The sequence below is a fragment of the Hippoglossus hippoglossus genome, chromosome 23, assembly GCF_009819705.1.
Source record: "Hippoglossus hippoglossus isolate fHipHip1 chromosome 23, fHipHip1.pri, whole genome shotgun sequence".
Lineage (NCBI taxonomy): Eukaryota > Metazoa > Chordata > Actinopteri > Pleuronectiformes > Pleuronectidae > Hippoglossus > Hippoglossus hippoglossus.
In genome coordinates this window covers 11,230,271-11,244,271 of record NC_047173.1, presented here as the reverse complement: position 1 = coordinate 11,244,271, position 14,001 = coordinate 11,230,271, and the positions used below count along the sequence as shown (strand labels likewise).

General features: G+C 40.8%; 1 protein-coding gene across 32 annotated transcripts in view; it reads right to left on the bottom strand.

The window, feature by feature from the left end:
* cacna1c (calcium channel, voltage-dependent, L type, alpha 1C subunit) overlaps positions 1-14,001 on the bottom strand; it is a 185,937-nt gene that overhangs the window by 55,022 nt on the left and 116,914 nt on the right. For 26 of the 32 annotated variants that reach the window (XM_034578151.1, XM_034578139.1, XM_034578152.1 and 23 more), the window contains exons 5-10: positions 11,963-12,102; positions 10,871-11,023; positions 9,189-9,388; positions 6,217-6,320; positions 816-903; positions 434-518 (exon numbers count right to left, since the gene is read on the bottom strand). In XM_034578151.1, coding sequence (XP_034434042.1) covers positions 434-518; positions 816-903; positions 6,217-6,320; positions 9,189-9,388; positions 10,871-11,023; positions 11,963-12,102 — 770 coding nt within the window. Of the gene's footprint in view, positions 1-433; positions 519-815; positions 904-4,146; positions 4,251-6,216; positions 6,321-9,188; positions 9,389-10,870; positions 11,024-11,962; positions 12,103-14,001 lie in introns of all 32 variants that reach the window. The other 6 variants (XM_034578140.1, XM_034578172.1, XM_034578149.1 and 3 more) reach the window with 1 other exon arrangement.

Genomic DNA, 14,001 nt, shown 5'->3' with positions numbered 1-14,001 from the left:
TCTTAATGATAAATTGCCTGCATATATTGTTATATTTAGTGGCTGTTTGTATTTGCACAGTCAAGTTTTAAAACCCATTGATGGCCACTGTGGAATTTTATAATTTCCTTGATAGCACTTTGGGACTCGGTACAAATGAAGGTCATCGTTTTCTTCATTCCTGCACAAGACTTTCTCTCCCTTTATTCCAATTCACCCACAACTTAAGTGACGTCTACTGCAAATGACTTACTCATTTTACAATTTTTTCAAAAACACTACTAAAATACGGGTCCCTGTAATAGACTCAAGTAAGAATTCATCCTAAAAGGTAGGAATAAATGTCCAGTCATGACCTTGAATTTCTATTAACTAATGTCTTCTTTTTTCTTTTTGAGGTGTCTCAACCACTACCACTGACATACACACACACACGCGCCCGGTGTAGACTTACGATTTCTGGGTTTATCATCATCCATGCCCTCCTCCTCATTCTCTGGGTCAATGTCTTCAGCCTGAGTGATCCAGTCTAAATAGCCCTGTAATCAAACCCATACAAACAAAGACAAGAACAAAAGACAGACTGATTGATTAGCAATACTTTCTTCTAATATATTTTCTGGCCTGTCTCTCTAATATCCTCCGTCAGTCCATCTGAAAAGCATGTGATAACATTAAAAGCAGCCCAATAAATAAATTTTAAACTTTGCTTTCTATATTAGCTGTCTATAATTTATGTATGTATGTATGTATGGACCATCTCCATACTCATGGTGAAGGATGTTCAATATTTAAAAAAGCCGCAAACACACACACACACACTAGCAGTAGCCTACCTTGAGGTCCTCCTCCAGTTGCTGTTTTTCTCTGAGTTTCTGGAAGTCACCGCGAGCCTTGGCTTTCTCCCTCTCCTTGGAAAACTCTCTGGGAGGAGGGGAGCGAGAAGGAGGGATAGGGCAGAGAGAGAGTTGGGGGAGCAGGGGGGGGGAATAAAAAAAGGAGAGAAACAATCTGAAAATCTAGACTGAAGGTTGCGCAAAATACATAATGTTAGAAAATTGCGATAATGGAGAGTAAGAGTATTATAAATCAGGATGGGAAGGACAGAAATCCTGCTAAAGAGAGAAGAAAAGAGAGTAAAGCTCTGCCAAGTAGATGTTAGTTTGCAAATGGACATGAAAACACATCCAGATAGGAGCTTGATTCACATCCCAAAACATCCAATTAATTTACAGTGAGATCCAGATGTCCGAGAGCACCTTCGCAGATAGGAAAAGTGCTCCCAGACTTTTGGACACCGCTGTAGATACATATTTGAAGCAGCCAATAGATCCAAACAGTTGCAATACATAGAATTAACACTTTAAATGCTTTGAATGAATGATATTCAGTAATGATACAGCAGCATTGTTAATATAGATCAGAAGTCGTTCAATTGTAAAAGCTCCGATAATGGTGGAGCAGTGCATGTCTACTGTCCCAGAGCAACAGCACCCAGGCTACACCCAGGCCTGCTGGGAGATGGAGTTCCTGCATCTCCCCTCGGTCTACCTAACATCTCCTCCCACTTCCAATCTGCTTCATACAACCACAGGGGGAGGCATAAAAGAGGGCACCTTCCCCAGCTGTGCCACCTCAGCTTGCACCTGTCAGATTGCAGGAGAAGTGGCACCGCACCGAGGTCATCCTGCATCGCCGAGATCCTCAATCTTAGTCTTCTTTCGTTCACTACCCAGAGGTTCAAGCCACAATGAAGACATACAGATGAACAGAGGGTTTCTTTGTGCTTTGGTTCTCTCTTCATACAGTGATTACAATTACGTAGAATAACTGTAGAATTAGCTTGAAAAATGTGTTTAATTCCAATTGATTGTAAAGCCTAATGAGCACAATATGTGCTTGTTTAATATGATTGAAGACAACTAAAATCAATGTTGGGAGAATGTGAAATATCGAAATTGAATGATGAAACCCGGTGAAATTCCTTCCAGGTGTCGGGAGGGAAGAAAGAATTAAGGAGCATTTGATTAATTGCTGCACTTGGGGAAGGTCAGAGTCGGGTTGGAGCTAAAGACACGGTTTGAACAAAGAGAATTCATTTGGATGAGAGCTGAGAGGAGCTGAGAGGAGCTTTGGAACATTCGCATTCAAAAGTACAAATTTACATTCAAAGGTCCATTGACAGGTAAACTCAGCCAGTTCCTTTGTCGTGAATAATATAAATGAGGATACCAGACCAGTCAGTAATGTACCTGTATGGTCAGGCTACACTGGGTGAGTGCTTTTACTTTAAATGGGTACAGGAAGTGTTGCAAATATTTATGTTTGTTAAATATTTGACAGATAGACATAAAGATTGTGGTGAAGGATCTTTTTCCTGTTTATTTAGCTCTGAACATTGCACAGCACTGAGAAAATAGACGACACCCCAAGTCTTTAGAAGAGCAACACAGCTCACACAGGAATTGTGGCTGCTCTGACCTGATAACATGGGCGCCGAAATAAAAAGCAAGATCTTCTGCAACGTTTATCATCTAGGATTTGGACAGATGCTTGGACTAGTTGTTCACTTTAGGTAGTTATTGATGTCAGATATTATACATATCAATACATAGACATGAACTAATTCCCTGTTTCCCAGCAGCAACAGGCTCTACAATGAAGCTGTTTCATTTTCATTGATTTTACAATCTATATAGGCTGGAGCAAAATGAGTGTGTGTGTGAGCGAGTGTAAAATTGAGGATGGAACCTCAAATCATGCGATCACACACACACACTCACTCACACACACACAAATCAATAAGCATTAGCAAAAACTGCTATGTCTCGCTTCTCAGATCCTCTCTCCTACCTCCCAGTCTCTTTCAAACCAGCGTCTTCATATTTCTTCTGTTTACATTTTACATCAAATCCAGACAAAGTCAAACTCAGTGTCTCTGTCTCTTTGTCCGTCGCTCTCCTTATTTCTGTTTATCCATTACTTATTATGCCAATCTGACACTCTCACACACACACACACACACACACACACACACACACACACACACACTCACAGACCATGGAGGAAGCAGTTGGTAAAAGGTCAGGCTGTGTAGTGTGTTGACAGCATCATTAGTCAGAAGTCAAAAAAATAGTCAGACAGCCGAACCCCCCAAAGCTGTTTGGACCAGACAAACCTCTATTATTTCCCCACAATGCTGCTGACACATCACCGTGAGCACCAGGAGTCAGATTTGGGTCAGTCAGTCAGGGGTGAGACACTTCACTCCTCTTAAACCTGTTTACTAAAGCTCATTGTAGCATGGGATGGAACCAGCGGAACGGAAAGACGATAGGCTAATGTGAAATTCAACATAATATTGAATTTCAAAGGCAATGAGAATATTTTCAAATGGAGGCTGGTGAGGTTCAATAACCATAAAGATAAAAAACAAGGTTGAGATGAAAAAAATGAACTAAAATGGAATAGTATGATCATTTTTAACCAACGGTACCATGGATTCATTCATTCATAAATAGATTCAAAATCGAAAATTTGATTGCAAGCTGCGTTGTATGTTAATATCCTTAAACAAGCTTATTTGATGTGAAACTAGACTGTGTCCACTGGGAGGAATTTACAGCTAGCCCTATGTTTGTTGTTTTTGCCAATGTTGTTCTGTATTTTAAATGGAGATGAGTGTTTTGTACCATCCCAGTAGTGCTGAGTGTTGAGCATTTCATGACAGTAATAGCAGCACTGCAGTGCCGTATTTAGGGCTGCAAAGAATACCCATATGTCCTCAAATGTCCTGAAGCCAGATGCTGAAGTTCGATTTCACTACAGACAGCTACAAATGATAATGACTGGAAATGTACAAGCAGTAAAAGAAACTCAGTTGGTAGAGCTCCAAACCCTGAAAGGCAAACTTTATATACGAGCCTGAATAAATCCAAATGTCCGCTGGCTGGTTGGACTTTTGAAGGTGCCACATGTGTTACTGTTTGTCCTCAAGTTGCACCTGAGTCAGTTTTATCACAAACAACTTTTTTCTTGTTAAACATCATCTAGTGCTAGAAACGGGAAACAGGAAGAAACGAAGAGTTCCTCTGAGCGAAGACAAAGGAGCAAAGCAAAGGAGAGAAGGTGACATTAGTTTGAATTCACATCAGGCCCTACCCTTACCCGCTCAACACCCCCAGAACCAAGTTTAGCACAAAGAAGGAGCCGATGATGATTAAGGTGACAAAATAGATCCAGGGCCACCTGTAATCTACTGCATCATTCACCTAAGGAGACGGAAGAATGGAGAAGAAGGGCCAAGGAGAGGAAACAGGAAAGGATGGACATAAAGTAGATTGAGGGAGACAGAGTGATTTAGAGGGCAGGGGAGAAAGTGAGCAGGGTGTGATTAGGGAAGGGAGGGAAGAAGGGAGCAAGTGAAGGAGTTAGATCCTCGGTGGAAGTCCCTGTAGGATCACTGCTGGGATTATGGGGCATTCAAAGTATTTGTCTGAGTCACTTGGCAAAACATTTGATCAGCTGTCACAGGTTGGCCATGTAAACACAGTGCTCACACGATGACCCACACGATAAACAAAACAACTCCTCGTAGGGCTCATTGTTTGTGTGTGAGCTGATGTTTTTCTGTGAAAAGGGAAGTTTAGAAATTAGCCGTCAAAACAGCCCAATTCAGGCATAATCGCTGAGGAGAGACAGCGTTGAGTTGGATACTTTAACAGACTGTGCAGCAAGACTCCCAGCGATTAGTCATCATGACTGTTTTCATGACAAATTATACTCTCCTCTACTGTCTTTACTCTTCTCAAATGAACTGAATTTAAAGGAAAAAAGACAAATTGTATATTTCGCATTTAAATTGATTTTCCTGTAGGTTACATCATTGATTTTGAGAATAATTATGGTGCTGTTATCATCTTTCATATTGTAGTCATTATTATTATTATTATTATTATTAAACTCTACAGCCAAATTGGAGCAGTGGCAGCCTTCCATCCCATAATTTCCAACTTCAATGCCACGTTTCTGTCAGACTCGACACAGACCTCAGAAGAACCTTTTCCGTCTGTTGTGTTTTCCCTGTTGTGAAATTCTTTTTTAGCTTTCCACCTCCACGGCTGACCTGAGGGGTGAATTATTTATACCCCAGTGTGTCCCTACAGGCCGGGTGGTGCTTGTACTAAAACAGCATGACTTGGCAGAGCGGGGTAAAAGAGCACCCAGCTCGCCTGCTAGAGTAGAATTTATTCAAATAAAATACACACACACACACACGCATGGACACACACACACACACACACACACATTCATTAAACAACATTGATGACATTGGTAGTTACTACCCAACTAAATCGCTTGTGCATGTAAGTAAAACTGTCATGGGAAAAACTGTTGGGTTCAGTTAGGGTAAGGGTCTGTGTGTGTGTGTGTGTGCGTGTGTGTGTGCGTGTGTGTGTGCGTGTGTGTGTCCACCTATCCTTCACAGACAGGTTGTGACGGCAGAGATAGACACAAGTTCCGTCACTGTTTTCTGTGTGTGAGTGTTTGTGCGTGTGTTGTGTTTCTCTCGGGCTTGTGGCACAGGATTGATTGAGTGGAACGGAAAGGAGAGAGCGCGGGAGATCTTTTCACTCCAGTGATCATCGGTTTATCTTTCCTCGATTGTGGAGGTATAAGGCCGTCTGGCTCTGCTCTTACTGCTGCACTGCTGAGATGAGGGATCACTTATTTGTTTACTTACACAGATGCTGCCATGCAAAGGGAACTTTCTTTTAAAATAATAATAAGAGTAATGAAGACAATAATATTTATACAGCCAATTCATGTGCTTTTATGGTGGTGAATCACTTCCTCTTGATTCCACTCTACTAGTTCACTGGACCCCCCCCCCCCCCCCCCCCAAAAAAAACATTGCACTTTAAACATTTGATTATGGGAGTCTTGTTACATGGTCATTTATCTTTATCTAAAACATTATGAACGTAGCTTTGCATCACCAGACCAACATGCACATGTGAAAGGTTCTGGAACCTCTCAGTTAAACCAAGAGTGATTGGCCCAACCAGTTTAGGATGGATAGGAATCAGTGTGAATGGGAGGGTGGCCAAACCCATCTTTATGAAATATGCACTTGCTGATTGGTCTGGCTTCCAGGCTACTATAAAGAGCAACATAACAAATAACACACATACACGCACACATATGTACACACATGACAACAGCATAACCTCTTACCCGCTCAACACCCCCAGAACGAGATTGAGAACGAAAAAGGAGCCGAAGATGACGAGAGAGACAAAATAGACCCACGGCAGCTCATAGCCCATAGCATCCTGCATCTGAGAGGGAGAAGAGACAGAGGAAAGAGGGAGGAGGAGAAGAAAAGGGGATTAACAGGGAGAGTTGGTGGAGTAGTGAAGGAGAGGGGCAAGATAACGGAGGTGGAAGTAAGAGAGGGATGGGGAAAGAAGAAGAAATGTGGGAGAAAAAGGTTTAAGAGGATTGAATGATGGAGTGAATGAGAGGGGGCAGTAGAGGTCAAGGACATAAAGTGTGTGAGAGAGGAAAAGGCAAAGAGTGGAGGCTGTTAAAAAGAGAAGTAGAAAGACCTGACGAAGCAGGAGTGGCAGTATTGTATGATTAAGTGTGTATGAACCCTCTAGTCTGACTGTTGGAGAGCTGGTCCTTGATAAGCCACAAGTACAAACACAAAACAACACTTAGCTGCCATAGTTACTCAATTACAAACATTAGCTTTTGTACAAAGTGTGTGTTAGATATACAATCTTTTTCTTTTTTAAAGATGGATTAACCCTTTACAGGCAACATATTTAGACGAAGTGAAATCAATCCAAAATGACTTGTTTCAGGATATTCAGTTACAAACTCCTCTGGATATTTAGTTCTGCTTTAACAAAGACAAAGATTCAATTATAACAGAAATTTCAGATTATTACTTAAATTCAATTAAATGGCATTTCTGGAAGAAATATCAATATCATTTACAACTCTGGAGATAATCCAAATTGAGTATTTTGAGTTGCTACTGGGCAGAGGAAGACACAAAAGGGAAAGGACGGAGGAGAGATGGACGGTTCATTTGCAACGAGAGCACCAGATGTTGGCTATCATTAATCTATATTCCCCAAAAATGGACAAATAACAACTTTGGAAATGCATGAACAAAACTTAATGAGGTATCCAAGCCAACTGTTATTAAAGGCCTTGTGTTGTCTGAATGTTTTTCCATAATCATTTGTACTTATAACATGATAAATAGGACCAATTCATTATAAAGAGCTGGCTACACAAGCACTCTTATAATAGGCAAATTTGCGCGTGTGTGTTTGTGTGCGTGTGTGTGTGTGTGTGTGTGTGTGTTTGTATGTGTGTGTGTGTGTGCACAAGAGGTTGCAGCAGACAGGAGAATAGGGGTGTAGAGCTAGTAGGCCCTCTGCTCCATGTGTATACATGCACACAGACACAGACAACTCACGCACACATGCATTCCTACTTGTATGTGCAGTAGGATCCTACACACACACCCACACACACCCACACACACCCACACACACACACACACACACACACACACACACACACACACACACACACACACACACACACACTGCTCAATTCACATACATATTTTTCACCTTAGTGAGATTAGTTTGGCTCAAAAACATAAATTCTTCAGCGAACTTCTTTATTAATTCATTACTTTAGCACCCGAAACTTGTGCCTCTTATATATTATCATTACATTCTCCTGAGAGTTTAAAATGTGTTTCTCAGAGAGATAAATCCCTGGTGATCATTAAATAAAGTCCAAAAGGTAATTTCACCGTTATTAACACTGTGTTAATCCTATTTGCAGAATCTTCTATCTGTCTTCTATCTGTCTAGATTAAATAATAATCTGACTGAAAATTTCATTAAACCTTTTTGACATAACAACATAAACAAAGCCGAAAAAAGAAAATTAAGCACATCTGGCTGCTGAAGTCAAAAGTCAGTGTAAAAAAAAAATTGTTACTGTGCAGTGGACTGAATATTGTTTAACTGATTATTTTCGGACTAATTTGGGTTTTTTTAAATATCACCAGCAATTTAGATTTCAGAGAAATGGATGCATAACTCTGTGACTTTAATGGTATTAAATGAGAGGTACAGTTTAGAGCTACGGGGTAGATGGGGAGCTATTTCAATGCAATTTCAGTTAATACAGAAAAATCATTTGAAAGTGATGTTTTGGAAATCTGAGGAAATTAAACTCATCTGTGCCACATAAGAGCTTTGTAGTGGAGATCTATAGACAGCAATGTGTGAGTCTATCCTTGAGACTCCTGTAACCACCATAATCTGCCACAGTCCTGCCAAAGTCCTGTAAAGTAACAGCTGTCTCTGAGCCAAGTTACGGTACACAGGGCAATGGTAAAAAGCAACACCTCTTAAATATAGAGGACTGGAAAAATGACCTGAATAGCTCGAGTTAATGTTTGATAAAAAAATAAAGGGTAAATGTTAAAACTGCATTTAAAGGATCAGAATAAAAAAATGGTTTAATGTTTTTATTTCCACTCAGGAAGAAGGTCTAAACCAATTTCTTTTCTCCAGGAGTCGCATATAAAATGTGATTGAACCTCACATTGATTAAGAGCACAGACTAATCTATTGTTTTTTTAGCTGGACATGTTCTGGCCATTTACTGACTTTGTGTGTTCATATGTGTGTGTGTGTGTGTGTGTGTGTGTGTGTGTGTGTGTGTGTGTGTGTGTGTGTGTGTGTGTGTGTGTGTGTGTATAAGAGCGTGTGTACACAGGTTTGTGTGTTCACTTGACACTTGAATCAAGCATCAGGATTCAACCCACGTTCAAAATGAATCCGCGCCTTCATCACACAGTGTATTGACGGCATCGATTTAGCCTGAGACATGAGCTAATACATGCACACACACAACAACACAATCAGTGTGTGTTCCTAACTCTGTGAACAATCTCTGAGTGCATACCTGCTATTTTCAGTGATTTGATATTGTTTTTTTCTTTTTTGAAAAGCTCACATGTGGCACTAATGTTACAGCTTTAGTGGCTGTAGACATCGAGCACTGTGGCACTCACACACACACACACACACGTGCACACACGCACGCACACACACACACACACACACGCACACACACGGACACTGTTGTGGTGTCCGGCTCACCCAGTATAGCACGTCCGTCCAGCCTTCCATGGTTATACACTGGAACACCGTTAACATAGCAAAGGCAAAGTTGTCGAAGTTGGTAATGCCGTCGTTTGGGCCCTCCCATCCCACTTTGCACTCTGTTCCGTTCTGACTACAGTGTCGACCATAAGCCCCGGCAGGTGCACATGGTGCAGGCTTCTCCTCTGCGATGGTGCCTGTAAGAAAAAAGAGTGTTACTCTTCATACTCCGTTTTACTCAACGTTTTACAGATCTGCAAAGCAATAGGATCTGCTGATGGTTCCTCAACACAAATTTTTGCACAGTATGTCTATGTTATTGCCATCACTTTTCTTAATTCAGCATTATTTATGAGAAATTTTGTATTTCTTTTGCGATGGTGAATGACGCCAAGTATTATAATAGCAATGACTCAGAGCCAGTTGCTGTTGGGAAAAAGACAGACAGAGACAGAGGTGTTAATCAGAGCTGTGGACTATTCAGATTGTTTTATCAATACAATAAGGAACAAATCAGGGGGCAATTGCTGCTGAATACACCGAATACACTGACCCTGAATCTAATCAAAGCAGATTCTTTAGCTGTCACCTGTTGTCAGCAGGCACACAGCAGCAGAATTCAGAAATTGGTGACTGGACCTTTCATTATACATGACTTCACTCCTTATGTTTGCATGGGAACAGGCTTGTGCATGATGCTCTCTATCAAGGATATTTTCTAATTAACTAACAAACTACTTTTGCAGTGAAAAGAAAATACAAGGGGAGATATATGTTCATCCAAGCTTTGGAAGTGCTCAAACTGACTGTGCAGAAAAAAGTCTTAAATTTCAGAATGAATTACAAAATCACCCTTCATGATTTTTTTTACTCCATTTACATTTACAAAGAATTTATCTGAAAGAGAAAACGGCTTAATCGCTGAGAAGGTTAAAAGCGACGTGTTGAACTAAAATGGAGAACGCAATATAAAAAATATCATTGTGAAAAAGTGTCATACCAATTATACAAAACAAGCTCTCCAGGGTGACGTATAGGATAACTGAGAGCTTTCCACCAGCACTTACCCAGCGCTAAGCTAATGCCTCTCATGGGACCTATAACATCACCATAACAACACTCGAGTCCATTTATACCTGGGGGCTTCTAATGAAAATTGTTTCAATCATTTATGGCCGCTGCTGTTTCAATGATGGCTCAAATCGTTCATACTCAGAAACATAAATGATGGTTTGAATAATTAATAGGGGTGATCATTTAAATTGTTTAAGGTATACACTCTATTTCCCCTCTGGTTCATTGGGTAAGGGTTGATGTCCTCCTAATATCACAAACTTATTAGCTTAGAAAAAAGGAGGTGAAAGAGCTGTAGCTGAGTGAGGGTACAGCTACGGCTCACTTTGATAATTCAGTTGAAAAGGTTTGAGTGGTATAGTATCTCTTTCTCTCACTGGAGTGGAAGCAAGTGAGTGTCTGTGTGAATGAACTGTACGTTTACTGAAGCATGCTTTCACACTCAGTTGAATACAATTCACAATCAATCTGATCACTGAAGTCCAGCATGCGAGTGTATCATGCATATTTGTGTCTGCGTCTGTGCATCTGGGCACAATGGTCTAAATACCCTGTCTCTGTCTCACTCGCTCTCTGCATGTGCTTTTGTGTGAGTGTGTGTGTACCTATATGCTCATGAGCGCAGGTCTTGTGCATCTTGCCCATGAAGAGCTCCAGGCCGATGATGGCATAGATGATGATGACAAAGAGGACCAGCAGGGCGATATGGAGCAGAGGAACCATGGCTTTGATTATGGAGTTCAACACTACCTGTAAACCTGGAGAACACACAAAAAACCTCTGTTGAGAATGCATACATATGGCTGTGGACAGAAAATGTTACAAAAAGCATGTGATACTGATAATAGATCATATAGGGCATATAGCAGAATAGATGGAGTCCATCACCATATAAACACTTGGATTAACTAATAAAATCTTTATTAATTTTGTATGTTGAAGAAACCCCCTTCAATGAATGTCGTGAAAAATATAAAACATATTATTCAAAACAGAAGTTGTTCATAGGATTGTCACAGGATTACAAAGTTCATTTACAGTCCACTGGCATTGGAGGCCTTTAAAAAGACAAATCTATTAGACTGTGCTAATCAGTTAGCAAATATGCTACTGATCAGCTGCCATGACACAAATTCAATACCCAGTCCGATGATGTTGGACAGGGTTCAGTCTAAACACTGTGCACTGCAGCACTCGCGCTTTTAAACTGAACAACAGAATGGGATGTGCTCTAGCACCCTCTTACATTTGTCTGGTGTTGTACTAACAAGAGCTGTCACACACACACACACACACACACACACACACACACACACACACACACACACACACACACACACACACACACACACACACACACACACACACACACACACACGCACACGCAAGAACTCTCACTTAGCCTTCATCCGCAATATCCGATCCTTTCCTGTCTTCTAGTCTGTTGGTTTATTGATTTGTGTAGTCACTAACACAGACAGGTTGACAGACAACTCATCTACTACTCATATAGAGTGAGTATCTGACAACAGGACAAGTGTGTGTGTGTGTGTGTGTATCAGCTCCAATCTGTGGTTCATTTCTCCACTACCTTACCCAATCACCACTCACACCTGATTCCCAGAGCATCATTTCTGTCTCTCTTTCATTGTCCCTGTCTTTCTGTCTTTCCTTCTTTCACAGCTCTCCGTACTCACTTGGCACTCCAGACACCAGTCTGAGGGGTCTGAGTACTCTAAATGCCCTCAGAGCCTTGACATCGAAGCCCGCTGCTTTCCCTCCGATGGGAGTGGCCCCGTCCCCCTTGGTGGCCTGCTCCAAGATGGCGCTGAATAACCTGCAAGCAGAAAGTTAAGAAAGGTCAGTGACCACCAACATCAGTTTGACATTCAATTTCCACAAACTAGAGAATATCTGATAGACAGGAAATCTGAATAGATAATGAATATCTGTAGGTAACATAACATGACATTATGGCTTCATTTTCAACCAAGTTTGGGACCAAAATTCTAAAATTGAATGGGAATGGCGAAGACATCTGTGCTGTTTCCCCATCCATCCTGCTTTTTGGAGAAAAGTCAACAGTAGAAAATAAAACAGCAGGCTCTTCCATACAACAAGAGAAAGTGATTCATCTGTTTCCTGTGTCCTTCACAGATAAGGAAATGTGAGACACTCAACTTTGATGATTTGACAATTAGCCCAAAAGAACAGTGCTGAGGTGGTGGAGGTTTTTGTGTGTGCTCACAATACTTATGTCTCCTGTGCCTCTGCTGTGATCTTTCTGGTACTCAAGTAACACACAAACACATATTTATGCAAATTGATATGATCTATTTAAGGGCAACATGATTTTTTACACTACCGCCTCTTGTTAGCTATTATCCCTCCATCCATTATTGATATTGCTTATCCTTTGAGGGTCGCAGGGGGGCTGCAGTCAATCCCAGCTGACATTGGGTGAGAGGTGGGGTCCGCCCTGGATAGGTCGCCAGGCTATCACAGGGCGTTAGCTATTGTTCTCTATGACATTATTAGATATGTTTGTGTAAGAGTGATTCATAAGCTTTAATGTGTATTTAATGTTAAGTGTATGGCCAAAAGTATATGGACACTGCTCATACACTTAAGTGACACTTATAATTATAAGTGACATTATAAGTGACACTTATAATTATTATTAAACCAATCTAAGGAGTAAGTAAGCATACCCTCTCAAAGGCATCATATCATATCATACCAGACATATAAGGGTTGCAAGTTGACAGTACTTTGTTGTAAGGGGTGATTATCCAAAAGGTTATAGACCACTGCTTGAGAGAAGTTTATAAGAATAACTTTGAAGAGCTGATTTTCTGTGAAAACATAACAATGACAAATTGTTCTAAGCCAAGTCCTTATACACAAATATATTCTGCCAGTTTGGAATGAACAACATCAGTGCCTGATCTCACTAATGCTCTTGGTAGTGTGGTAATGTCCAAACACTTCTGTACATTATATTGTAGTTGTACAGTACATGGCCAAAGTAAATAGAATTACAAAATAACATAACCTTCAATAAAAAGGGCTTAACATGTTTTGATGCTGCAGGGTTCTTTAGCCGTTATCCCCCTATGAAATTATTTACAGAAATCTGTGAGAGGCTCAAAAGTGTGAACTTGTGTACGTCCAGCTGAGCTTATCACTCTCCTCCTCCTCTCTCTGTCTCTCTGAGATCCTTTAGAAATCACCCTCCAATGCCATTTTCCAGCTAGTGCAGCTCAAAGGCCAGTCAGCGGCGCGTTAGTCATGGAGAATTATCAATTAGCACAGATGAAATGGCCACTTGAAAAGACCTCTCAAAACATATCGCCCTCTCTCACTCCCTCTCTCCCTCTCTATTTCGCACTACCTCCCTCTCAATTTAATTCTCTCCCTCTCTTCCAGTGGGAAGCACAGCTTTGAAACAGCATGAAAAGCAAGTCAAGGATTCATAGATTTCCACCAGCAGCATTTTGCCCGGCATGTTTTGCTGTGGTGTGGTGTGAAATGATAATTAGAGCACCACATGATCACTTGTATACATCCTCAGCTAAAGATAGTACCAACTGTGTACATTCATGAAGATAACAGAGGCTGCGAGGTTTCATAGAAGGCAGTAATGTTTTGAGTTACTTATTTTTTTATCAGGAGCCGAGAGCTCAAATATACTGAATCTATAATTATGTAAAAACACACACAATGTCAAATTTAA